The sequence below is a fragment of the Accipiter gentilis genome, chromosome 7 (assembly GCF_929443795.1).
Source record: "Accipiter gentilis chromosome 7, bAccGen1.1, whole genome shotgun sequence".
Taxonomy (NCBI): domain Eukaryota; kingdom Metazoa; phylum Chordata; class Aves; order Accipitriformes; family Accipitridae; genus Astur; species Astur gentilis.
Genome location: NC_064886.1, coordinates 17,043,031 through 17,069,305, shown reverse-complemented (window position 1 = coordinate 17,069,305; position 26,275 = coordinate 17,043,031). Strand labels below are relative to the sequence as shown.

Genomic DNA, 26,275 nt, shown 5'->3' with positions numbered 1-26,275 from the left:
TGGCCCTGGCCCTAAGGGGGTAAATAAACTCCAGACAAATGAGTCTGCTGCAGAGAGCGCAGCATATAAATTGCCTCATTGATACCATCTGAGTGTCTCCTCATTCATTACAAGGGCTTCCCATTCCCTTCATGTGTTGTTCAAGAGTGTTATGCTCCTCCCTTCGCTGCTCCCTCCTTGGAGAGCTGAGGGTGCTTCTTAGCCTTGCAATTAGTTTACCTTCCCACATTAGAAAAGCTGATAGCTTGGGGCTCTGACAGCTCTCTGAAGTCCTCGCCCCACAATCCGCTAATTCGTTTTATGTCTGTACAAAAGGTGGTCAGGGGTTTTGAAAGCAGAAAACCGTTGTTCTGGCCAGTGTTGTAGCTAATCCTCAAATTAATAGTGCATTTTTTTTATGGTCCATTAGGGATGTCTGTGGTAGCATCTAATTACTCCACACTCTGTGCCTCCAAAATGTAAAGCATTGGAGTTTTTAAAGCCTCCCAGTGGAATTGAGCTGTTCTGTAATTGCGGAATCTTAAACATGCCTTTACTGGCAAGTGGCGAGTAACCGAGTGGAAGCAAAGCTCCTGATTCTCCTCTTTTTTCCCCCTTTCAGAGGAAGAGTCTGAACCCGCTACAATGCTGGAGCCAGAGGCGCAGGAAGGTCCAAAGCCTGAATCTCAAGATGAAGTGCTCTGTCTCTCGACTCCAGTGGGAGTCTTCGGAGAACTTCTGCCCAATAAAAGCAACTTCTTTAGCAAGTCTGACGACAGCAGCTTAGAAGCTCGTGTTAAAACAAAGCTGCCCTCTGCAGCAGAGGAAGATGAACGCGTGCCTCGCACACCTGGACGGGAGGTGATGATCCATTCGGAGACTGATACTCTTTTGCTTCCAGCCCACAAGGTGCCATCCTCCATGCTTCCCTTGCCACCAACTCCTGGTAAAGAAGAATCTTTAGTCCCTCCAGAAAAGTTCCCTGAACAATTAATGGTGACCAAAATGTCTGTGGAAGAGGAGATTCCTAGGACGCCTGGGCGGGACATTTTGGCCAAGTCTTCACACCCCCTTGCGAAGTCACAGAGCACGGACACTGTTCCAGCCACGCCAGGAAGCGATGCTTCCCTTATGGGAAGCAGCTTGACCCTCAGTTCCCCTCAAGTCCCAGGAAGCCCCTTTTCCTACCCATCCCAATCTCCTGGCATTAACAGTGGCATTCCTCGGACTCCTGGGAGAGATTTCAATTTCACGCCTACTTTCCCAGAGGCTGGTGCTACCATTCCTTGCCTTCTGCCTGGCAAGAAACAGTCAGAGGATGAGCTAGATGAGAAACCCTTTAAAGAGCCTCTTGGTGCTTCCCTTACGATCAGCATGAACAATGTTCCTTCCCCTATTCCCTTTGCCAGCCCCCCCCAAGCAGATTTCCACACGGACATGGGTTTGCCACCTGATGAGCCAATACCTGTAGCAGCCCTGCCATGCATGCATGGAGATGGAAGAATGCCCATTGAGGAATGCAAGGCAGAAGTAAAATCTGTTTTGCTCTCACCAGAAGTACCCACTGGTGCTTCTGTTCTTCCTCCCCCACCACCGCCTTCTGTTCTTCCCAAAAGGAGGCCAGGTCGGCCAAAACGGTCACCACCTTCTGTCCTCTCGTTGGATGTGTACTCGGGCAAAACCATAGAACCTCCTCCTGTGCCAGTGGCCTTGGTGGAAAGTACTGTGGGCAAAGAGCTGTTGAGTGGACATCCTGATGCTTTCTATGGACTTAAAGACCCTGAAGCCGTCACCCTGGACTTCAGGAATGATGGTTTCCATGAGAAAATAGGAGCTGAGACAGTTGCAGAGAAACTGCCTTTTAAGGAACTGGAGAACCAGTGGAATGAAGACTACAAGGAAGAAGAAGCTCACGCGAAACCTAAAAGACAGTGGCGAAGGCAGAAGAAGACACCCGAGGACCTACCAGTGATTCCTTCCCCTGAGTATTCCCCACCCCGGCCTCAGTTCAGGCCACGCTCTGAGTTTGAGGAGATGACCATTTTGTATGATATTTGGAATGGAGGCATAGATGAGGAAGATATCAAATTCATGTGTATCACATATGACCGCTTGTTACAACAGGACAATGGTATGGACTGGCTCAATGACACCCTGTGGGTATTCCATCCTTATATCCTTTCTCACTGGCGCTCTGCGTTACACAGCACATGTAAGATGCACTAGATGGTCATTGTGTAGGACTTAAAATGTAAAAGATTTAAGTTTGGTGGAAGAAGCATTTGCTTACTAGAATAGCAATTGCTTATATCAGGAGGGAATTTTAGCCTATTCTGTTCCCTGAAGCTGCAATACAAATACTGCAGAAGTGGCTGTTCTTGCTGCAATTTCAATCTAGGACTGCAGGGAAAATCTGTATGCATCTCTTCTGGGGAGATTTCCTTGCTAGTTTGAGAAGCTTCTGTCTGCATTTAAACCAGACTTTTTTTCAGCTTGCCTGTAGAATTTCTAGTCTGCACATACAGGGCTTTAACTTGGGGCTAAAACTTGCTGTAAAAATAGTCTCACCATCTGTGCCCAAATTGATGAGTTACTGGTGCTAGCAGCTTTAACTTGCTTTAGTTTGAAATACTAATAAATGCAATGGTTTCTAAGTGGCACATCAGCCACCCCCCAGGGCTACATGGGGGAAGGTACTGCTAGTGCTGCAGCAAGGAGCGTGTGTAGCACTGGCTGGTGCTGGTGGGGCAGGGTCTGGCCCCATCCCCTTCCTCCCTGCCCACAACCTGGTAATCAGCAGCATAGGCTGTAGCTTTGAATCTTTGGGAGCATTTTTGGGACACACAAGCTGTCTCAGAACAAGGCTCTACATGTGTGCGGCCACCAGTAGTGATCTCCAGAACAGAGCCTAAAAGGCTGTTCTCATAACCTCTGAACTCTATAGTAATGGGGTTTAGGAAGGATATACGGATTCATATGTTAAAGACGACAAATGCACCACCTCGTGTGTTGCTAGAGATTGTGTGGAGTTAAAGTATCTCATCCCTTACTCCCTGCAAGACACAAAAGCAAAAAAGTCCAAACCACTTAAAATAGTCAGTGATATGACACTAACAAAAAGCAAGTGGAGCTCAGTGCTGAGCTGTGCATTTTTATCTTTTCTTTCTCTGCATCTTGAAGGGCAACATGTAAGATTAAATTTATAATTTTCATACCAGTGCAATAGTCTTGAAATAGGCTTATTTAATTGTTTAAAGGAAATATTCTAAAAGGATGATGAAATGCATCATCCCCAGTAATTCTCAGTCTATGTCTGCCTCATTTGGGGAAGCCATTCCAAAACCAAACCAGTTTCAAGGTGGGAGTAATTGGCCCCATAGTGGTGGGGGAGCCATAGCCAGGGAAAGGCAGAATGGGTTGGGTGAGGGCGGGGCTTGCATGTGACCCTGCGCTTAAATGTGTTTGCATTTGGCATTGTGGAAATATTTGAAATCTGTTTCCCTGTTGATAAGGACTATTGTAACAGCAAATTTACAGTCACTTTTTAAACCATTTAAAAATCATCTGCAGTCAGTTGCTGGTTCATCCTGAGCTACACTGTGCAATACATGTGAAAGTACCTACAGGGTTCACCTGCTTTGCAGCAAGCTCACACCTCAGCACTCTGATTTCAGGGCCATCACTTGCTTTTTATGGTCCCTTTGCTTCAATTTTCTGGTGTTAAGGGTATGTTACGACTCACAGAGAGCATTTTTGGGTAGATCTCAATTGTCATGGGCTTCATGGCTGTGTTTTTGGGGTGACCTGCCAGCAGTAAAGCTCCACTGTCCTTCCAGAAGCCAAAGACCTGAAGGTGCCTTCTGCCTGCTCAATGCAGTGCATCCTTGCCGGGCCAGCTGCAGGTTTTCTTGACTGATAGGACAGTGGGGTTTGAAACATCTGCACAGGGTCTTACCCTTGCCATCAGAGTCTGAAGGAGCTGATTTACTGAGGGCGGTGAGAACAGTGTCTCTCCAAGCCCTTTGGGCTGAGGAGCATCTCTTGCCCATCTGTGCTGCTTCTAGCCCTAGACAGTGGGGATGATTGCTGCCATGAGATCGGTGTGGCATCTGCAGGGAGTTTCTGGAGGTAGAACAAAAGTGTGTCACTCAAAACAGAGAAAGCGATACATCCAGATGGCTGGGCAGCTGCTGTCTGTGTACATAGTGGGTGCTGTGGGGAAATCCTTTCTCAAACAGGTTTCTCTTGACAGTTTAACCTTTTTATGTTTAAATTTTCATTGTCTCTTTACTTTAGTTTCCCAAAGCATGCAGCTAAGAAGGAAAGATCATGCTTGGTTTTCTTGTGGGCATTGGGCTTCAATTATGTGGTTTTTTATTTTTCAATAGCATTGTTATTTTGTGCAACCCCCCCAACCCTTCCTAATTTTCCAAGCTCCTGGCGTTAGCTCCATGTAGCTGTAGCAAGTTTTGTCTGATATCCACTGGTGGCTGTGTTTCTCCTTGACTTCTCTCCACCTACTAGCTTTTCTACCCCCAAGAAAAAGAAGCGGGATGATGGGATGCGGGAGCATGTGACAGGCTGTGCACGAAGTGAAGGCTATTACAAAATTGATAAGAAGGACAAACTTAAATACCTCAACAATAGCCGAGCTTTTGCAGAGGAGCCTCCAGCTGACACGCAGGTGAGGACGTGTCCTCCACTGACTGCAGGGGTGTGAATGGATTTTATATGGTGTCACACAGTGGATGCTTCCTGCCTTTTGGCAAGGAAGGAGGTGAAGCTGTTGCTGTGCCTGTGTTGAGTTGGTCATCTGGGAGCTGCTAGGGAGGTGTTACTGTTTGATGTGGGATGTGTTAGGAGGCCACGCGTTCTGTGGTGATGTGTTGTAGCACAAGGGATTGCTTACAGGGAGGCTGCAGGGTGTTGGGTCTGTTGGGTCAGTTTTGATCACCCATTTGTCCTCACAGGGTATGAGCATCCCTGCCCAACCTCATGCTTCCACCCGGGCTGGCTCTGAGAGGCGGTCAGAGCAACGCAGGCTCCTCTCCTCCTTCACTGGTAGCTGTGACAGTGACCTGCTCAAGTTCAACCAGCTCAAGGTAGATCACCCCGTGGATTGCTGCTTTGCCCAGGGGCTGGCTGGGAGCAGGCTGAGGCCAGGGCAGGGGACCTCCTGCCAGTTTGGTCTCACCTTTGTGATGGCCATCTCAGCATTGGGCACTGCTGCATGTGCCAGAGGATTGAATGGTACCTGGTTCTCCTGTACTCCTTTGTAATGCGACTTGATACAGCAACACAACTTAATACAATGTGTAATACAAATAATTTACTTAAAGAAACAGGGAAAACATGACACTTAGTCCAGTGTGCTCACTTGTGAGAAGCAGAGACATGAGCTGGCTGATAAATGACTATAAATAAGTATATGATAATTATAGAGCTTGAGCCCTACTCAGAACCATCAGGGTTCTGCAGAACAGAGACCAATGGCCTCAAAGGGTCTGTTCTCCCCAGTGTCTGGTCACTGGTAAAAACCCAGGTACTGCAACTCTGTAGGACCTCCCATGACTTCTGTCCTGCCTGCCTGTCACAACAAGACAGAAGGAAACTAAATTGGGTTGAAGTACCCCAGCACTGCTTGTGGCTTGGAGCGTGCTGCAGATGCTGAACCCAGGGAAGGCCTTTCCCTTTCTGTGCTGTGGCTAATTCAGGGTTGGGGTTTTGGGGTGTTTTCTTCATGCAGTTCCGGAAGAAAAAACTAAAATTCTGCAAGAGCCACATTCATGACTGGGGCCTTTTTGCTATGGAGCCCATTGCAGCTGATGAGATGGTGATTGAATACGTGGGTCAGAACATCAGGCAGGTAAGCTGGACTGTGGGTGAAATCTGAGCAAAAACTAGCCCTGAAAGAAGTGCACGAGTATGACAGCTGGGGTCAGGGTCCCTGCTGTAAAGTGTTAGCTACGTGAGCTAGGCGGAGGTTGGCATATGGTTTGGAGGTACAATGGTGGGATTTTCAACAACCTGTAGAAACTAAGCACTCAAATCCTTAGGGGATAAGCTCTAAAGAAAGTCCATCCTGAACTTCGGTGTTTCAGTTAGGTCTGTGTTCTCTTGGGGTGTTTGGGATCATGTATCTTTTGAGTGGCACAAGCACAGCTCAGGGGACTGTCGTGTAGATCTCTGCTCACAGATCACTTTTGCGGCATGTCCTGACGCTACAGATGGGGTTTTCTGTAGGTCATTGCTGACATGCGTGAAAAGCGATACGAGGATGAAGGCATCGGAAGCAGTTACATGTTCAGAGTCGATCATGATACCATCATCGATGCCACGAAATGCGGAAACTTCGCCAGGTTTATTAATCATAGCTGCAATGTAAGTATCATGTTTTTGCATGTAATTGTACTCTGACATACTGATAAACCCACTGAGTCCTTGCTAACTTTGATTGGGGCCATGTTCGGAAGTAGCAGGGGGTCACAGGGTTATAATTAAATGTTAATGAGCTGCAGCGGTTCAAAGCAGAATCTAAACTAGTGTAAAGAGATTTAGAGACCTGAGAAATGAAACACACAGTGAGACAGAGCGCACTCAGAATCCTCCTGACTGTGTTGGGGGATCCTGACAGACACTGTTCAAACATATCTAACAAGTATTTCCTTAGAACAAACCAAATTTTAGCATTCTTATTCTGTGGGAGCAGTCTCCTTCTTGTGTCCACATGGGAAAAGTATTCTCTGCCCTGGCTGGTAGAGAAGCTGCTTTCCCCTCTGCTCTCTGCTGCAGTCTACACTGAAAGACTTGGCTGCCTAACCAAATTATTAAGCATTAGTTGAGCTGCTTTTAGTCTGTGACAAACTTGATTGAGCATCATTCAGGCTCTTTTGCACCACAAATGACCAGAATGTGGATATTTTGGAGGAGCACAAGGAGGGCTGCTCTGTTTTCTGGCTTCACACCTGCCTGCCTCAGCTTCCATTGGGTCTAGGCTCTGGAAGCATGGCTGAGGCTATCTAGGGAAAGGACTACTCTGCTCTGTTTTAGCTTGGAATAATTGTGTGGAGGCTGGGAAGCCATGGCCGCTGGGAGCCTAAATCATTACCTGTTCTGTCATCCTTGCAGCCAAATTGTTATGCTAAAGTGATCACAGTGGAGTCTCAAAAGAAGATCGTCATCTACTCCAAACAGCACATCAATGTGAATGAGGAAATTACCTATGACTACAAGTTTCCAATTGAGGATGTAAAAATCCCATGTCTATGTGGCTCTGAGAACTGCAGGGGAACCCTGAACTGAACTCGAGGTTTCTCGTCACACTTGCACCTTCGGCCATGTCAAAACTGTGGTAACCAGGTGTGGTTGCACTTTGCCAAAAAAAGAGAAAAAAAAAAAAAAGAAAAAAGGAAGAAAAAAATTTTAAAAGGAAAAAAAAAAACTATTAAAAAAAAAAAAAACCAAGAGAGGAAAAAAGAGAAGAAAAAAACCAAGCAAGTTTCGCACTTCTGCCAGGATCACGAATGGAAGCAAAAAGCGCACATGCTTATGAGGACTGTTCATGTTTCAGGTGCTCTTTCCTTTTCAGATCCAACACGCACACAAAAAGGTGACTACCATTTTGTGGCATGGTCTATCCAAACACTAGCTTCTCTGTTCAGTCCCTACATTAATGCTCCATAATGGGATAATGGTACCTTTTTTAAAATTGTCGTTATAAACCTTCATCTTTTCATAAATGCTGCTACCTTTTTCTCATCAGTTTTGTTGGTTGAAAAAGACATTCAACATTTAAATGTGAAGCAGAGACTGAAAATGCGATATAGGATTTGTTGGGAGCTTGATTGGCTGAAATTGCACAGATTTCTCAGAGTAAGCTGTAAATAAATGTAAGATTGATGTTACAGAGCAAGCCAGAGGCTTGAGGGTGTGTGAATGGGTGGGTGGGTGGGTGTGCTTGGGTGTGTGTATGTATGGAGATGTGTCCGCAGTGAGACTATAGGTGAACTGTCCTGCCTTTTTGTTAGGGATGAGCCTGAATAAGTCCCCTAAGCCAGACGCCCCCGGGGAAGAGTCAGGTCAGTCGCAGACCTCAACATGGCACCTTGGGCTCGTCTCTAATTTTCATATGCCATGCTGGTATATTGGGGGATCAAAACCTCTGCACCCATACGTGAAAAATACTTGGATACTGCAGTCAGTAAGAAGTCGAGTCAGTTGTGTAGCTGTAGCATCGTGGTATGGCATGTGGCCTTTGGGGATGCCTGTTTCTTGGAGATTGGTTTGTCTTGCATGCAAAAAAGGCTGAGGCTGAAATTAAGTGGACAATTCAGCCTGCGTTTACGCTGTAGAAATCTTACCCTCCTTGTAAGCATACACTACGGCCCACATTTATAAGATGATTTTCTTCCTGTAGGTAAGAAACAGGCTGATGTGTGTCTTGTATTAATTTTTCTCATTTTTGTCTGCATTTCTCTGCCCTTCCAGCTTTTTACGTGGAGTATTTTCTCTGTCCTTGAATATGGGAAATGCCTCCTGTGATAGGAACGAGCTGTGCCACGCCATTCTCCTCCCTCTGTTACTCAGTAACTTGCCCTGACATGGTCACATCCCTCCAGTAAGAACACAGTAAAAGTGTCCCTGAGAGCAGGCTGCAGGAGTAATCCTGTCCTCCCCCATCTACAGCATGAAAATGAATGCTTCTTTAAATTTGGAAGGCATATTTTGAAATGATTTTTTTATATGTTTTGTCCTTGTAGATGTGCTGAGGTGAAGGTTGCAGTTCTTTGAGAGGTTCTGTTTTAAAATGGGGCAAAACACCAAAGAAATACTTCTTTGGATGTGATCTGGAAATGTTACACGACCGTTCAGGTATAGACAGGATCAGTTTTTCAACTTGCATTGAATTTCTCCTGTTTTAAAAGTAGAGATTAGTTGTACTAAAACCTTCTTAATTGGCTTATAAGGGGAAGTTGCAATGTCATTATGAAATAGGAGGATTATCTGCATAACTAAATGTCTTCTCCCCACAGAACAAATTGCTCAGCTGTATTCTTGTAGCCTTTCAAAATCAGTGATAATTGTTGTATGACCACAGCTCCATGATCAGAGGTTACACTCTTGCAAAAGAGTTTCCTGGAAGTTTTTTCATCTGTTACATGGAATTGCCAGGCCCGCACTGCGGAGCGGAGCTTGTAATGTAGGTTAGACAGCTGCATCTGCATTTCTTCTTCAGACAAAAGGCCTGAAAGAACAGGAACACAGAGACTGCTACAAGCTGCCTTAATACCTCCTGTACTGCTGTCTGAGGGTGAGGAAATTGTCACTGAGATTGGACAGTCCATAGTCTCATCTTTGTTTTTGTTTGGTTTTTGTTCTGTTGCCCCCCTTGCTTTATAAATCTCTCCAGCAATTGGGTAATGGTGACCCAGAACCTAAAATTATGAGAAGCACAACTAGTTTCTGTCGTTGAACGTTGGTTGTAACTGCAGCAATGGCAGGAGCATTTGGGAGTTAAACCAGCTGCTCTATTTATTTTATTTTTTTTTTTAAATAAGGTTCATCTTGTTGTGTTGACGCTCCAGTTGGCATCTCTACAGCTTGGCCTTTTACTTTCAAAGCTTTGGGAATGCACAGAAGTTTCCTGTGTCTCAGAACTGAAGCAAGCCCCTGTGTGTGGCAGTTCTGCCAATGTCCTTGGCCTTCTTTCTCTCTGGTCCATCAAACCAGTGCATTAACAGTGGTTTTGTGGGGGCAAAGACACCCCAAATGGCCCAGCCCCTAAGTACATGCTGACAGTTTTGTATTTCCCTGCATATCTGTGTGCTTTGGATGGGATTAGCCCCTGCAGTTTGCCTTAATCTTTGTTGAGGAGAGGTGGGGAGGCAGGTCACCGTCTTCTGAAATGAGACCTACAGGTTGGGAGGAGTGCCAAAGGCATTTGGGTGCCAAAGGTGATGAGCACCTAAATCACTTGGGTACTTCTGAAACTGCCTGTAACTCATCCCTTTTTAGGATCCCAGACAAAGAACGTGAGTTTTTGGAAGAGCTGAGCTGCCAGTAGCCCCTGAGGAGGAAACGGAGCTGTTGGACCCACAGCACTTCTGAAAAATCACCTTAGGCTGGTCTCAAAGCCAAACCTGAGGCTTCTCTTTTCTTCCCCGTAAATCTTGGCTTGCAGGGTCCTACTGTACAGCTTTTGTCTCAGACTGCGAAGCTGCCCCATCCCCAAGCCCGATCATTTTATGGTGAGGATTATAAATCTGGTTTAGTGATTTCTGTGAGCTGCTGCAGTTGCCTGTGGCTGCTCTGTCCCTGCAAGCCAGTGAGGTCTCGTTGGGGCGGGGGAGCCCTGCAGCCGCAGTTTTGGAAGGCAGCCCTGCGGAGATGCCTTTCTAATACCTCCCAGGTACTTTGGCTCGTACTTAGAAAGGGGGATGATGAGAGGAGGAAGGCAAGTGTGCAATTCACACATCAGCCTGCATCAGACCCAGTGCTCGCCTCCCGCGGTCAGCACCCCATGGAAATAGTGGCAAAGACTAAAAAGAAACGTCACCAGTGCATGGTGCTTTACAGAGAGATTTACTGAAGTTATTTTGTTGACTGAAAAGCCTCTCCCCAATTTATTGTTACTTAAATTGAAACCTAAGACAAGAAAGAGACAGACATTGACTGTGCTCCCTGCAAAATTGTATCTCGCTAGGTGGAATGACCCAAAAGAATAGTGCAAAAGTTTTGGAAAAATAACTTAAATCTTTAGTTTCCCAATGTGAAGCTGGCTTGAGTTCAGGGTGCAGATGCCTCCGCACTTGGCATTTTTAAGAAGTGTGCTCTCTGGTTGCAAATTCCACCTGCCGCTGCCCAACACCTTCATTTATCCGTCAGTTCACTCCACTGTTTGCAATTCCAGGTTGGTCCCAGTAAGTGGTCTGTGACTATCGGGGGTCCAGGAGGGGAAGGGGCTCATCTTCCAGATATTTATATTGTATAGAGCAGCTTATTTCTACAGGAAAAAAAACAAACATTTTTAAACTCCAACAAAGTATACAGTAATTTCAGTTCTGGTTTTTGTGACCTTTTCAGGGATCATTTCAGTGCATTTCTGTATAAAATAAAAATTTAAGGAAAAAAGATTTTGAAGTATATAAAAAAAAAAAATGCATCTTCTGTACATAGGCAAACTCAAGAATCTTCTCTTCAAACACTGTTTCTTGTAGAAACATGTTGAAATTTTTTTGCTGATTTCTTTGTACTTCAAGAGCATGTAAATAATTTATTAAAAGTGACTATTGTAATTTGGAGTTCTTTTTAAACAGATTCCAGCTCTAAATCATGTTGAGGAGATGGGGAGGAAGAAGGACTAAGTATAGCAAAGGAGCTGGTGGCATTTACAGCTTGTGTCAAGCTTTGTATAATGTAAATTCTGTATAAATATGTTGGGTTTTTTTTTTTTTTGTCAAATAAATAGATGGAATTAGAAGCATTAAGAAACTGAAGACAAAAAATTGCCAAGTCAAGGCTTCTTCTTTCCCCCCCCACCCCCGACTCAGTCTGAAACCTAATGTGCAAAATCTATTTATTTCAAGCGAGGAAATGTGTACAGTCTAATAGACAACCTAAAATGTATTTAAGCGAGTTTGCAACTGGATTTTTTCAATTTAATATTTGTTTTGTTTTTATGAGTTTCCTCCTTAATTGCCACTGTAGTATTTGTCCAAGTGAAAAGAAACACATCGTAACGGACACTCTAAAACAAATGGGCAGTTTTAAAAGCAAAATGGAAGAACACCTGGCTCCCAATCATTGCAGTTTTCTGGTTCTATAAACAGGTTGTTTTAATTCACGGTGTGAAAATAAAGGGCCTCCTTTAAAAGGAGGCGGGTAAAATGGTTTGCAATAAATGAAACAAAAAATATTTTCTTTTTTTAAGTTCCTTAAAAAAACAACTCTGCTTTGAAGATTTAGGATTTCTGCTTTTTCTTTCGTTAAGCAAATTTATAAATTTAGGGATGTTTTGTGCATATAGAATCTGTCACCAGTATGTATCTTGTTTTGAAGAAAGTGTTTTTGTTGTGGATGTGTCATGCTGTATATATTTGTTCATATTTTTGTGAATTGAATACTATGTACCATTGTATTATAGTAACTTTTATAAAGCAAACCATAAATATACTGACTTTTCTTACAGAAAAATTATGTTGTGCTTAATGTATAGCCAGGGCAGCTTTTTGCTCTTGGACCCGTGCTGGGAACCGTGAGAGCTCAAGGAACCAGATCCAGAAAGAAGCAGTCCAAAGAACTGATTTTCAGCAAAGTTTACTGAAAATATTAATTCTGGTGAGCAGGAAGTTACTTTAAGCAACATTGTATTGCATGAAAGAAATATGTGTGTGATTTAAGTTTATAAACTTAAAGCAAATTTTCTTATTACTAAAAATCCTTACAACCCTTAAGAGGCAAAGCATAGCCAGGCGTTGGCCCCCTACCATGGTTCTGGATGTCCCTAACCCGTCCAGCCTCAGTGGTGCTGCCTGGGCAGGTGAGGGGTCCCTGCTCCTGCAGCCTCTGCTGCCCTGGATTTTTCTGAGTTCACATCCGTTTTTTTAACTTTATGGAGGCAAAAGCCCTTAACCTACGAAGTGAGGCGTTAGTGTTGCTGGTTCGGGTGATGCTGTAAGGCTGTTGGGGCCAGAGGCCCTTTTTTTCTTTCCTTTAAATCAGTTTATTCAAATCTGAAATGAATTCTGTTACCTGTGGTTTACAGGAGGGGGGACCCAGGGGAGCCGCTGAGGTTTGATGTGGATGAAACCACAGCCTGGAGCCAGCCATGTGCCCCCACCCTCCCTTGCTGGGCGCTGCTGCTGCGAATGTAGTGGTGGCGGTCAAAGTGGCTTCTCCGAGCTTTAGAAAAAGAAATACCTGGAGCAGAGACCAATGGAGTGGTGGATGGTGGAGGAGGAGGAAGTGGAAGAGACAGGAGAGAGCCTGCCTGCAGGCAGCTTCCCAGCTCAGTTCTCGGCTTCTATAGCTGACCATGGCAGCTGAAGGACTGCGGGAGATGCAGGACAGCCAACCCTTGCAGCGCTGGCGTGGGCAGAAGGCAGCAGAGCTCAGCCTGGAGGGTGGCTGGATGGGACAGGGGCTTGTGGGCTGGTGGAAGGACTCATGTCCAAGGAGCCTGTCCTGAGCTGAGGGCTTGGCAGGGGCTTTGGCTGCTTGGGGTTTGAGCAGCTTCAATGCTGGGGAATGGGTGCACCGGGGCTTTGGAGGACAGGTGTGCAGCAGCGGGGAGACCTGCAGGCACCAGAGACCCCGAGATGTTCTTCAGCAGTCATGTACTGAGGTCTGCGGACTTCTTGGGGAGCGTTTGACCTGCAGCCACAGCGAACATGGGGTAGAGGGGCTCCAGCCCTGACACATTAACTTACCAGGCACTCAAGCTGTGACAGAAAAAGGTTTTATTGTGTCGATGAGGAAAGTCCCCTTGCAAAGGACAGTGACGACACCAGAGCAATGCCCAGAGGGGACTTTGCACATGCAGCTGGGATCTGAGCCAAGGAATTGCTGCCAATGCCAGCAATTACTTCTTGAAACATGGGAGAAACCCCAACCCTTCATTAATTGAGGAATTTACAAGTATTGGAGCAAGACTGTGTTGCCTTGGGAAGGCTGAAATACATAAATTTGATTCTTGTTCCAGAATAGCTACCCTAAAACCGAGTGTTTAATCTCAGCAAATTCAAAACTTGAGTCTAAAAGCAATTAAAGTAAAATCTTACAAAATGAGATGCAGAGAGGCAAACTCCTCCGTGCTCTCCTCTCCCATCTTCCCATGTAGCTAAAATTAACTGAAAACTTGCGATAGACTAAATTTAAGCACTCCAGTTGTTTCTTCTGTCTTCCTCTGTAGCTGCGTGTCTTTGGCACATGCCTTAAATCTGCCCTTTGTTAAGAATTCGGCGGTTTGGATCAGATTAAACTGCTTTTTAAGAGTGTTTTTGCTATTTCCCATGCTCCCTCTCCCAAGAAGTCACTGGAGGGCAGCATGGGGGCTGGGTCAGGATAGGTGTCGAGTCCTTTTGCATCTCCAACTTGGCAGCAGCTTCCCTGGGTTTACGACACTTAGACCTGGGCTATTTACCAAAACATCGGCCGTTTCCCGGTTTGTTTGTGAATCAGCTTATTAGGGGCAAGGGCAGTGTTTTCTGCCATCCTCTAGATGCGCTTGGTCTCCCCATTGGGCTCCAGGATGGTCAGGTTTCCTCTTGCGTCTTGATCCGTTTCTATCGCTTCAAACAGAGACTTGAAGTTCCCAGCGCCGAAGCCCTGCAGAGACAACAACATTACAAACTGTGGGGACGGGCAGCAGGTTCGTCAGCTTGGAACTGGCTGGGAAAGAGCAGCACTGAGCTGGCTGGGTGACGGTACTTGACGGCCCTGAGGTCTCATAGCCAAGATCATCATGAAATCCTCAAACCAACCTGGTGGTTATGCCGCTGGATGATCTCCAGAAAGACTGTGGGTCTGTCTTGAACTGGTTTCGTGAAGATCTGGAGCAAGTATCCTTTCTCATCAAAATCCACCAGGATTTTCAGTTCCTAGAGAAAAGAAACGGCAACAACTCGAAGACCCACAGAGGAGCAAGGGGATCTGTCTGCATCGCCCTCATCCCTGCAAAACACTTTGAGAAGCCAGTCCAGCCATGGGCAAACCTTTTCCCTCTCAGGCTGGTCTGACTCACCGCCAGCTTGTCGATGTTCTCCTTCACTTTGATTTTGGCAGTTTTCAGCCTCTCCCGCAGCATCTGGTAGTAGCTGGATGGTACGTCCATGAAGTGCACACCTCGCTGCTTCAGGCTGGTGATCTGCAAGGCAGGAGAGACCCTGGCACAGGTCAGGCTCGGGACTTGTTTGTGGAGCAGTTTATGCCAAGAGGATGGTGCAGGATGGATGGTGTGGGGATGCAGAGCGATACTTTCCCATGACCAACCAACTGGCCAACCTCGTGCGTAGGGACCTGTCCCACCCTCTTGCTTTGGGCACCAGGAACTGGGGGGGGGAGGCAAGATGCCCTCTCCAGGCAATGCAGAGAGCTGGCCACTGTGCAAGGATGCTTCATCCCACCCTGAACCCTCAATACCTCTGGAGGCCCTTTGGTCTGGAGAGGAGTCCAAAACCAAGTGCTCAACAGCAGCTGGGCTTGATCCAGACCAGCATCTGCCCCAGACAGAGGTGGGTGATGTGCTATGGTGGCTCAGCACAGCAGCCTGGGCTGCCTGAGCTCCCCACCATCCATCCCTCAAGGACAGCAGGTGCTGTCAGGGTCCCTGCAGACCCAAATTGCTTTAAGCTGGAGGGACGGGCATCTGCCAACAGCTCGCAGGTGCAGGCAGATCCCTTTCCAGTGACTCGCTGGACAGTTAATCCTGGTTGTAAGACAACCATGGCACAAAGCCCGCTCAGCCTGCCTGTGTCCTCGTATCCCAAAGGGGGTCATAGTCCACCACCGCCCCGTGATGAGGACCATGCCTGGTGGGACGGGGCAGAGGTGGAGCAGTGCTGGGGCAGGACGAGCCAGGGAAGGGAGCTGCCTGAGGTTGCAGTGCTCACCGCTGAGATGATGTCAGAGGTGTTCAGCGCAATGTGCTGGACTCCGGCCCCTCCGTAGTAGTCGATATATTCCTACAGGGAAAAAAAGTCACCACGTTAGTGACGGTGCAGCTACAGTGTGCAAAGGGCTGGGCTTGGACCTAAAAACATAAAAGCAAAATTGGCTGAAGGACCACAGAATGGAAAAAAGGACAGTATCGATGAAATCAGGGGTAAACTAGCTCTGTCCCGGCAGCTCTGCAGGGTTTGACAGCGCTTTGTAGACACAAGCAGAGCCAGGGCTGCCTTCCAGAGAGCCACCTTTGCATAGCACGTGTGCACCAGCTCCAAACCACTGACTCCTTTGTCCCTTTTCTTTCACTAAAGCCCTGCTCAAGGCGGTGGCAGCCTGATGGATCAACCACAGGTGTGTGCTCACCTGAATCTGGGATTTCCTCTTGCCGAGTGCCGGCTCATTAATGGGCATCTTAATGGTCTCTTCGTAGTTGGTGACAACAATGGAGCGCAGGGCGCTGAACTCGGTGTGCAGCTGCTTGTCATCCACTGACCAGAATCGGTGGAAGAGCAGGTTCTTCTGGTACCTGCCCAGGCCACAAAGGGCACAATCAAGTCCCTCACTCCATCCCCGCACAAACGAAGTTCTGTTCTGGCTTAATTAGCCTCAGCCACCACTGTCAGAAGTGGTGAGATGAGCAGAGTGGTGCTGCTGCTCCATCCCATCTCCTGCCAGCCCTCCCCACTCTTACCAGTCTGCTACTGGGACCATCTGGAGGTCGGGCTGGTTCCCCACGACATGGTCGACAAAGTTGAGCTTAGTGTTTGGTCTGCAGGGGGAAGACGGGGGCGGCTCTCAGCTGGGCTTGGGGGCACCCCATGGCATGGGGGGCTCTGGGGCAAGGTAGTGGGGACCTGTCCAGCTCCACACTGGGACATCCCACTGGCACACGGGGGCAAAGAGCTGGGCAGGACCCTCTGCAAAGTACTCACAGCTTTGGCAGCAGGGGGTCCTTGAAGAGGGGCGGGTGGTACCCGGGTAGGAAGAGGCCCTTGTAGTTGAGCTTTTCTATCAAGGTATGGGTGGTGTCACCGTACTGCGAGAGTGTGGAAAGAGGTTGTGTGGTGGCCCCATTTTGGGGGGACCTCCTGGGTCCAGTCTGCTCCTGCAGACCCTGGCCTGGCATGGGGGCTCAGCCTCCGCAGCTGCCCTGCCGCTTACCGTCTGGATCACCGCGAACTTCACCTTCCCAAATTTGTCCTCCTCCACCCAGGGCTCCTTCACCACCACGGCTCCGCGCTCCTTGGCTTTCTGGGCAGAAGGCAACAGATCCTCTCCTGCTACAGCTCCCCTGGGCTGGTGGGAGACATCCCCGGGCCCTTCCCCACCTCCCCTTACCATTTTGGGGTGCTGTGCAGGAGGGAGTAGAGGGGCTGCCTACCTGCACGATGAAGTCACAGTCCTCCACTTCAAAGGCGACGTCCTTCACCCCATCACCATGCTTCACCAGGTGCTCCCCCATCTCTGCCCAGAGCAAAAGCAGCCGCGAGCATGAGCAGAGGTGCTTTGCTCCACCACGGCCATTTCCCACTCTGTCCCCTCACCGTGGCACCTACCCTCATTCCCTGGGTTGAGAGCGGACGAGAGAACAAACACGATCTGGCAAGGAAGAGGAGGAGAGGTGAGGGATGGAGTCGTGGCGGTGCAGCTGCAGCCCCAGCTTGGGGCAGAGACACCGCAGGCGCAGGGTTTAATGGTGCAAATGAGTTTTGGCAGCACCCACATGCCTGGCATCGTTTCGTCTTTCTCCAACCTCCACCCTGGCAGTGGCACCTCTGCAAGGCTCATCAGCCCCCTTACCTTGTCCTGCTTGATGACATGTGAGACCACCTCCCTGCTGCCGGTCTCCAGTCCCCGGTACGCCAGCTCCTCGAAGCCCAGCTTGTTGCAGTAGTAGGATGCAGCCTGCGGGCAGGTGAGAACCACCCCAGGTGAAGGTGCAGTGCCAGCGGACCCCGGTGCCCACAGGGCTCCCCCCGGCCAGAGCAGCACCAACAGCTCGTGGGGAACGGCCACGGTGGCATATGCAAGTCACGCTTGTGCACGTGTGTATGGGGAGCAGCTGAGCTTTTCTGCTTCCCTCCAGCAGACCGGGAGGAGCAAGCAGAGGCAAGAAAGGGCCCACATTGGGGAAAAAAATCCCAAATTCAGTGGGAAGCACCGTCTCCAGAGCCCTTCTGCACCCAACGCAGCCAGGGTCAGGCAGGGTGCAGCGGGTGCAGGGGGAAACATTTCTGCCCATCTCCCATTCATCAGCCAGGTTGGGCAAAAAAGCAGCTCAGGTTTGGAGCAGAAGGATTTTTAATTCGCCAGCAGCGAGTGACGGAAAGCAGCTACCACAACTCCTTATCGCTGCAGACTGGTGACCGCGGCTGGAGCCCTGCCACGTGTGCCGGTTTGTATTTTCCGGGCCCACCCCACGCACACCCCCCGGGCAGCCGCCCCTCACCTTGTGCAAGGGCCCCCAAGGCCATCGGCCGAGGCCGTGCCGGTGGGCATGGGCGCTGAGCCAAGGACAGGCTTTGGGACGCCAGCACGGCCATGACCTGGTGGGCTGCTGGGATGAACCACCCCCCCCCCCCCGGCAGCCAATAACCAAAGCATCTGCACATGGGCGGACGCCTACCGCCACACGTGCCCAGCCGGCCGCAGCCTCTCACCTGCTTGGCATTGCCGACCCAGAAGGTAATGGAGTGGAAATGGATGAAGCGGCCTCGCAGGGGCTAAAGGGAAGGGGAAAACAGGGCTCAGAGACAACGACGCAGCCTTTCCCGCAGTGCTACTCATTTCCAGAGCAGGGAGAAGCGTCGGCCACGACCCTGCAAGTGTATGTCCCGCGACTGCATCCAAATTAACCGGATGAATCCCCAGCTGCTGCCCCAAAACAGGGAATTTCCAAAGCAATTTACAGTCAGGTCCTGCAGGATCCTGCTCTGCAGGGCGGAAGGGGCAAAGTCCCAGCTCGCCTGGGGTCACAGTGGTCCTGGTGCTCCCCACAAGCGGCCCCCCCAGCAGGCTGCCCACCCAGGAACCTTGCTGTGTTAAAGATTAATTCTCCCCCGAAACGACCTTACACAACCACCAATGCTGGGACAAATCCCCCTTGGCTCTCTTCCCCACTGCCATCCAAACCTTGGCATCAGGCACCTGGCCGTGATGTGCACCGGCGGTTTGGAAAGCACTTTATAGGGGAAAAAGGTGGTGAATAGGTCCAGCGTCTGGAAATTAATGTTGCAAGAAATGAGGATTCTGCTTAGGCATCAGGGTTGGCTGAGAAATACCCATCATCTCCCATTTGTCGCTCTCCTCCCAAACCACAAGGAAAAAGGAAACGAAAAAATTTCCATTATTAACGATGATTTACAATGAGGAACCACATCCTATGTGGCCCAGCCAGAGAGAAGTTTTACTTCTGATTTTACCAGGTAATCAAGGAGTAAGGAATGAGTATTATTTGCTTTAACATGGCTGATGTTTCGCACCAGGCAGTGGGACAGGACTGTGTACATGAAACAGCTCTTACCTTTTCTCCCTTGTCTGTGTAAGACGTCTAAAAGAGAGAATCAGAAAAGAGAGGTGTTAGCACTTCAGGAAGGTACCTCAGGCCCCCCCCCCCCCCCCCCCGCCCCCAACTTGAATCCAAAGGTCAGTGTATGAGGACAGCTCTTCTACACAACTTCCAGCACCATCATTAAAAAGTCCAAATTCAAGCAGAGATTAAACCCGGTAAAGCTCCTGAGACATCCCATGCCATTGAGCCCTGGCCATTTAAATTAATTCCCATCCTCTGCTCCTCACCATTTTTGTGACCTGGCGATGTGACCGTGGCAAAGAGATTGAGATTCCGGGAGGACGTTTAATATAGTGGTGGGACAGGGGAAGCTCCTCCTCGGCTCCACCCACCCCCAACCTGAAGCATTTGTGACCCAAAGATGTGTTTGGTTTGGGCTGGGAACTGCTGGCATCGTCCCGTGGGTGGCTTTCCGGGGCTGTGTCACAGGGTCCTTTGCAGTCCTGGCTGTGGGTTAAAGGTGGGGTGGTGAGCGTGCAAGTGTGCAAGCACGTGAGGCTCTGCGCCGCGGGAGCCTGCTAACCCCGCAGCAAACCCTCCCTGGTCCCACGCGTGCCGGGGCCACAGTGGGGTGATGCAACTAGGGCAGTACGTCCCCCCCAGCCCGCCTGCCTGCCCCTGGGGATGGTGGTCACCCCTTCGTGGGGACGCGTCCTATCCCGGCCAACGGTGAGCCGGGACAGTTTGGCAGAGTCCAGCCGTGGGTACGCCGTCTGGGCCTGGGGCCACGCAGTGTCACCGTCAGCTCCGGTGACCCCAGTGCTGCCGGTGCGCACCAAATGTGGGAGCAGCAGGAGCAGGAGGGCAGGAGGGAGGTACAAACACCCCACGGCTGGGAGCGGTGGTAAGCCGAAGGGACCAGCAGGGCCGGGGAGGATGACTATGTGGGGCTTGGGTGGGTGCCAGTGTTGCGGAGGACAAGCGTGGAGGTCTGGTGGTGGGGCTGTGTCCCCTGCTGTCACACTCCCTGGGGGACATGGATGCCGTGCATCGCCCCGGCAAGAGTGCTGGGGCACAGGCTGGAGAGGGGCTGGCAGGAGGGACGGGGTGACCCCGCGGCACCATCACAGCTGTACGGCCCTATGGCAGTGACGCTGCCGTGCCACCACACCTCACCATCACAGCTCTGTCACCTCATGGCGTTGCCGCCGCTGGATCAGCCCACGCCGCTACCCTCCCCGCTGGCCCCGCCCCCGCGGCGTGGCCCCGCCCCCCGCTGGTCCCGCCTCCACAGTACTCACCCCGCCCAATACTCCCCCCCCCGTAGGCGGTGCTGCCGCCGCCGGCCCCGCCCCGCTGCCCGTGACACCTTTTGCCCCCTCTCGGCTGCCGTAGCGGCCGGTTGCGGCGCGGCCGGTGGCGGCCATGGCGCAGCCCGGCGGGAGCCGCCCCGTCACCGTGAGCGACGTGCAGCAGCTGGTGAAGAGGAAGGACGAGATCGAGGCGCAGATCAAGGCCTGCTACGAGCTGCTGGAGGCCGTCAGTGCGGCGGGGCGGGGGCGGGCGGCGGGAGGGGGGCGGCCGTGGGGCGCGGGGCCGGCCTGCGGCCTCGGCTCGCAGCCCCACGGCCGCTTCTTCCCTCACAGCAAAAGGGCGTCGGGATGAACGAGCCGCTGGTTGACGCGGAGGGGTTTCCCCGTGACGACATCGATCTCTACCAAGTGCGCACCGCCCGGCATAACATCATCTGTGAGTGGGGATCCCGGCTGGGGGGAGGCAGGGGAGCGTCCCCCTCCTCCAGGCGTGAACCAGCAAAAATGGGTTGTGGGGGAGGGCTACAGGCTTCTGCTGCTGCTGCTGCAGTAAACACTCCTGCTAGTACCTGTGCAGCCTTTCCAGTATCTCAAACGCCGGGTCCTTCTGCCTGTTCACTGCAGTTCTTCAAAAACTGGCAGCCAGGGTTGGTCCGAGTTTGTTTTTCGGTGATTTTGCTCTGTGCTCATAGCTGGTGGGGATCGGCTTCGCCAGTAAACCGCTTTTGTCCACACGTTGTTGCAGCAGTGTTGAAATTCTGCATCTGCTGTGGAGCCATTTGGGATTCATGAGATACACTCATGAATCGTTTTTGCGGTGGTGTTAGTAGAATGAGCTTTGAGTAAAAAACAGTGTGGCGTTTATCTCTTCCCAGGCTTCCCCTATGCCCCATCTTTGGGGATGGTTTTTGCAATACATACGCAACATATGTGACTTGATGGAAAAAAGACTTCAGCTGCTCAATGATTTCTAGGTGATCGTGGGCCTCCAATCCCTGCTTCCTTGCGTGCTCACCAAAATTCGTAGGGTAGTTATCTCTGTGTCTAACCTCTACCGATAAACATCTGCCGGGCTGTGTGAGCAGGCCTGGCACCGGGACGCAGCAGATACACCAGCAGAGGTTATTGCTAGCCACAGCTCACATCCAAGACACCTGGAATACCATTTTCTGCACAGCTGGGGAGGAGAGCGTGTGCTGAGAACAAACCCTTAGATGTAACTCACTCCTGCTCCTTGTTTGCTAATGGTGTCACCGACAGGTTTGCAGAACGATCACAAGGCCCTGATGAAGCAGGTGGAGGAAGCTCTTCACCAGTTGCACGCCCGGGAGAAAGAGAAGCATGCCAGGGATGAGGCAGAGGCATTGGCCGAGGCAATGAGCCAGAACCAGAGCCTGCCACAGGCTTTTGCTAAAGTGAACGCGGTGACTCCAGGATCTCCGGCGAGTATCTCGGTAAGTTGGTGGGGTCTGACAGCTCATAGGGAAGGCTTCTTCCGGACCCAGAGAGAAAACATAGCAGGTGGCTTTCTCTGTCTCTTGTTAACAAGTGGGAATAAGTTGGGGGTTTGATTAGGGCCTTCCTCCCCCTTTTTTTGTCACACTCGGATGTCCTGTGATTATACAAGTTGCTGTACAGGAATGAGATGAGTACTCTCTTCTCAGCTGTATCATTGCACCACACAGCTCATGCCAGGCCTCACTGACCATTCTAGCCTCAGTATTTCTCTTTCCGTAAAACAGAAGAGCGGAATGAGTACTTACCTCTTTCTAAGGACATGGAGAGGGTGTAACACAGTTCAGTTGCCTGAATGGTGAGAACAGTAGTGTCGTAGCACATCTCTCTCCATGAGGCTGGGTAAAGGGTGATGCTCCTGTGATATGAGCTGTCTTTGGAGAAGACAGGTGCTCATCTCTCTTCTGTCTCTGTCCAGGGACTTCAGGTCGATGATGAGATTGTGGAGTTTGGTTCTGTCAATGTAAACAACTTCCAGAACCTGCAGAACATCGCCACGGTAGTGCAGCACAGCGAAGGGGTGAGCTCCTTTCTGCTATAACTGCAGAACTCTTGCCTGTCTTTGTTAGCCACAGCTTTTTCTATGGAGCTTAGGTCTCTGGGATCATCATTTCCATGTCAGAAACAGTGTCAGATTTAGTCTGTGCTGTTGTAGCCCTGTTCTCTCACAGCATCGAGCTAATTCCTGCTGGACAGAAGAGAGCTAAGAGGTGTGTGTTCTTTGCTGTGAGCATCATATTGTCTGTTCTCCCCTGGGGACTCTCTGCAGCAGCAGGCTGCGTTGCTATGCCACCTTTGTGGACTGGCCAGGGAAGCTGCCACAGCCATCGACTGATTTATAGTGGAAGTGAGAGATCTCCTGGAGATGTCTCCACACAAACCCCTCTCTTCTTTCAGATCTAGTCACAGGGATGGGAATGGATGCTGCTGAAGAACAGGTCCCCTGGGCCTAATGTTCTTCTGGTGCTTCAGCAAAAGAAGGAAGAAGAGAGTTGACTTGGTGATGGAAAGTTGCCACCTCTTTTTCTTTGATCTTTTTTTTCTCCCTTTCAGAGACCCCTGAGTGTGACTGTCATCCGCAGCGGCAAAAAAGTGCATGTGGGGCTGACTCCAAAGCGCTGGGCTGGGAAGGGCCTCTTGGGGTAAGCTGCTATTTCACTTACTAGAACGGATGAGGCTTTCAGCCAGCTCAGAGCACGTTTCCAGCAGCAGGGCCAGCTTTGTGCTTTGCTCTCAGTGTGTCTTGCTGCCCATTCTGACGGACTTCACTGGCAGGTACCAGCTGAGAGCTGGAGGCTGACAGTTTTGCACAGCGATATGGGGAGGCGAGTTGCATCAAACATGAGCACAGGGAGGAAGGTCTCAGCGGCTAGCATGTCCCATATAGGAAACCGATGGAGGAGGGTTGCGGTGGGTCTGATTTGTGCCATGTCAGATCTTCTATGCCTGTTTGAGGTCTGAGATTTTAATGTTTCCTTCTACCCTCTTCTTTTTCAGCTGCAATATTGTTCCCTTGCAAAGATGACCATTGCTTGGAAAACAATAAAGCTGAAGCTTGTGCCTGCCTTCTGGACTCTGATCTGGTTTGAACACTTCCCTATGTGTTTTTGCTGAAACAAATGTTTCGGAGGCTGTGATCTCCAGGTGTCTGACTTGCAGAGTCTGAAGCAGTTCTGATAGGGCAGGGCCTGCCTGCAATTCAGAATTGCACTGGTTCATCAGGAGCAGCTTGCAGAGTTGCAAGATGTGGCTTCTCATCTCTTACACTTTGTATCAGTTTGGAATGAGACTACAGAGAGTCCCAAACTTCACTTGATACAGGCTCTAAAGAGCATGAAATACTCTTACTTGGTGATAACAGAGCATTCCTTTTTTTCCCCTGTAAAATTCCTCACTGAACACTTTGTAATATATGCTAAAAAGTCCCAGAGCACTTTTTGGTGTCTATAATAGATGACAGTCAAGAAATAGGCAAGTTTGATACTTCATCTTCCCCATGTTACCACAACTTTTGAAGTCACTAAACACAATGAAAGAATTTTTGGAATGCCTAATTATTTTAAGTTAATGAGATAAGGAATAGGGGTTTTAATTCTACTTTGATTTACTTTTAGTAGTTTATGTAGTCGTGATAAAAGTACTCCTAATCTGGCTGCTTCTTTTTTTTTTATTTTTTTTTTTTTAAATTTGTTTATTTGTGGTATGGTAGTTGGTTTTAGTGCATATAAACTCTTTGAGGGGATTTTGGGTATGATTGGTTTGTTTTAAGCTTGTTTCCAGTTCAACTTCAAAATACTCTCCCAAAACAATAAAACTGAGTAATGCTTCTCTCCCTTCTCGTATCAGTTATTATTTTGGGCAATAATTGCAGGCCAAGTTGGGTGGGTTAAACGCAGATCTGCACAGACACAAAACCATGACCCCCTGACCTTCCAGAGCCAAAGCCCAGGTAAGGTGTGAGTATTCACTAGCGCTTCACAAGCAGGTTGCGGCATAAGTAACGCATCACATGTAATGAGCAATTTTGTTATAACTGTTATTAACCATACCTGAAATGGGCTGAAAAAGTGGACTGAACCCCAGACTTTTAAATCATTCACACAGGGCTCTGTTTTAAATTGAGTAGGTTTACTTTTTTGGTGTTTCAAGCGTTTGTGTTTCACCATACAGTCCAACAGAGCAGATTCTTGCTGTAATGGTAAAGCTTCAAAGCAAAGCTTCTTGCTTGGTGATTCCTGCAGGTTTCACAGTTCTGTGGAGGAAGCATTACTGCAGCAGCCCATGGCAGTGTTCCTTGGATGAGATTGTATCTAGGTAATCCCCATCAAACGCAGTCTCACCCTGGTCTTTCAAGTAATTTTAAAAGTGCTGAAACATGGCACTGTCTGCTCCATCTCTTTTCTTGAAAAATAGCAGAATAGGAGGTGTTTTGGGACCTTCTGTTGCATGTGCATCCTGCCTTGCTTTGCCTGAGCAGTTCTGAGGCTAAGCCTGCACTGCTGAACTTCACCAGGTGCTGTGACCCACAAAGGACACTGCATCTCCTAAATCCCCTGTGAAATCCCACTAGAAAGCAGTGTCATGTCCCTGTCTGTAGTTACAAGGTAAGTACCTCCGTGGGGTTGTTCTGTAGGAGGGCTGAGTCTGTGCATGGGACCACAGTGTCAAAAGACTTGTGTAAAACAAGGTATTTTTTTTTTTAAATGCATCTTGTATCAGGTTTAGGAGCTTTGTTTTTTTTGCAAAAGGGGTTTTCGTATTTGTAGGTGCTGCTGCAGTTTTTAAATGTGTGACTGTCCGCAAGCTGCCCCTATCTTCTGTCCCCATAAAATGGAATGTAGGTGTAAGTATGTGGATAAATTTGGTATCAATTGGCAGCTGTAGTGTCAGGGGCTGGCCTTTGCCATGTGTACTTGGGATATGCGTCTAGGTATCCCAGCTGTGGCTAGCTTTTACCTGAGCTGCAGATGAATCTGGGTCTAGATACCAGTCCAGGAGAAGAAAAGCTTGCGGGACGCATCCTTCCAGGCCTTTGCATTTGTGCCTCCTGGGATGAAATGATCTAGAAAATCCCAGCTTTCTGTACCGCTCTTGAAATGAGGTTAGGGGGTCAGTCTAGCCCCTTAATTCCTGCTCTGGGGCAGCTCATTTCCCTTTCCATGTGGAGGGTGTCTGCACGCTTCAGTTGGCTCCTAGCTCTGCGAGGCTTTTGTAGAAGTGCTTCCTGTAACCTTATGTCCTAACCACTGCGTCCCCAGCCCCTCTGATTGCGTGTCCTGACTAGAATGGGTTGAACAATCCCAATGAGTGTAATAAACACAGATTATGTTGTGAAACCCACTGTGGGTAGGTAAGGTTTGGGCTTCTTCTTAGACCATACTCAAACCTCTGCCATAGGACCAGAGCAGAAGAGGAGCTGCTCTCAGAATCAACAGTATTTTCATGCTGGAGAGTAGAGGTGACTCTGTGTATTCTGTATGATCAGGGAATGTGGACTGGATGCTGCTGGGCGGGAGCAAAAGCACCATGTCTGAGCAAGCTTGATGTGCAGGTGCTGATGCACTGAACAAGGCTGCCTTCTTGCACCTAGCAGAGATGGGGCTTAAGGATCAAATCCCTGCTCCTGAAGCCATAAAACTCCAAATCGGAGCAGCGGGTTGTGCCACAGAGGAGGAGTTGAGAGCAGCCGCATTTTGATGACCTGCCTGCGCAGCAGCCTCTTCAGGTGGAGGAAATAATGTGAGCTGATAAAAAAACAAACAAACAAACAAAAAAACCCCACACCTCCTTTCCT

General features: G+C 49.2%; 3 protein-coding genes across 7 annotated transcripts in view; 2 read left to right on the top strand and 1 right to left on the bottom strand.

Moving 5' to 3' along the window:
- The window catches only part of SETD1B (SET domain containing 1B, histone lysine methyltransferase), a 57,208-nt gene extending 43,482 nt beyond the window's left edge, over positions 1 to 13,726 (top strand). For 2 of the 5 annotated variants that reach the window (XM_049806141.1, XM_049806142.1), the window contains exons 13-18: positions 602 to 2,152; positions 4,497 to 4,663; positions 4,950 to 5,081; positions 5,726 to 5,845; positions 6,223 to 6,360; positions 7,108 to 7,737. In XM_049806141.1, coding sequence (XP_049662098.1) covers positions 602 to 2,152; positions 4,497 to 4,663; positions 4,950 to 5,081; positions 5,726 to 5,845; positions 6,223 to 6,360; positions 7,108 to 7,281 — 2,282 coding nt within the window. In that variant the 3' untranslated portion in view covers positions 7,282 to 7,737. Of the gene's footprint in view, positions 1 to 601; positions 2,153 to 4,496; positions 4,664 to 4,949; positions 5,082 to 5,725; positions 5,846 to 6,222; positions 6,361 to 7,107; positions 7,738 to 8,466 lie in introns of those variants that run through there. The other 3 variants (XR_007506745.1, XR_007506744.1, XR_007506743.1) reach the window with 3 other exon arrangements.
- Positions 13,420 to 19,498, bottom strand: HPD (4-hydroxyphenylpyruvate dioxygenase). Its single transcript, XM_049806155.1, has 14 exons — positions 19,441 to 19,498; positions 19,166 to 19,192; positions 18,303 to 18,365; positions 17,443 to 17,547; positions 17,199 to 17,241; positions 17,024 to 17,106; positions 16,804 to 16,893; positions 16,575 to 16,678; positions 16,334 to 16,411; positions 16,006 to 16,168; positions 15,588 to 15,659; positions 14,720 to 14,842; positions 14,460 to 14,576; positions 13,420 to 14,304 (listed from the first exon to the last, which is right to left on the bottom strand). The coding sequence occupies exons 1-14, from the start codon at positions 19,441 to 19,443 to the stop codon at positions 14,194 to 14,196; spliced, it is 1,182 nt and encodes a 393-aa protein (XP_049662112.1). The 5' UTR covers positions 19,444 to 19,498; the 3' UTR covers positions 13,420 to 14,193.
- A 1,027-nt stretch (positions 19,499 to 20,525) lies between these two features.
- Positions 20,526 to 24,314, top strand: PSMD9 (proteasome 26S subunit, non-ATPase 9). The gene is made up of 6 exons (XM_049805989.1): positions 20,526 to 20,692; positions 20,800 to 20,902; positions 21,727 to 21,920; positions 22,400 to 22,501; positions 23,035 to 23,123; positions 23,479 to 24,314. The coding sequence occupies exons 1-6, from the start codon at positions 20,579 to 20,581 to the stop codon at positions 23,504 to 23,506; spliced, it is 630 nt and encodes a 209-aa protein (XP_049661946.1). The 5' UTR covers positions 20,526 to 20,578; the 3' UTR covers positions 23,507 to 24,314.
- Positions 24,315 to 26,275: the final 1,961 nt, after the last annotated feature.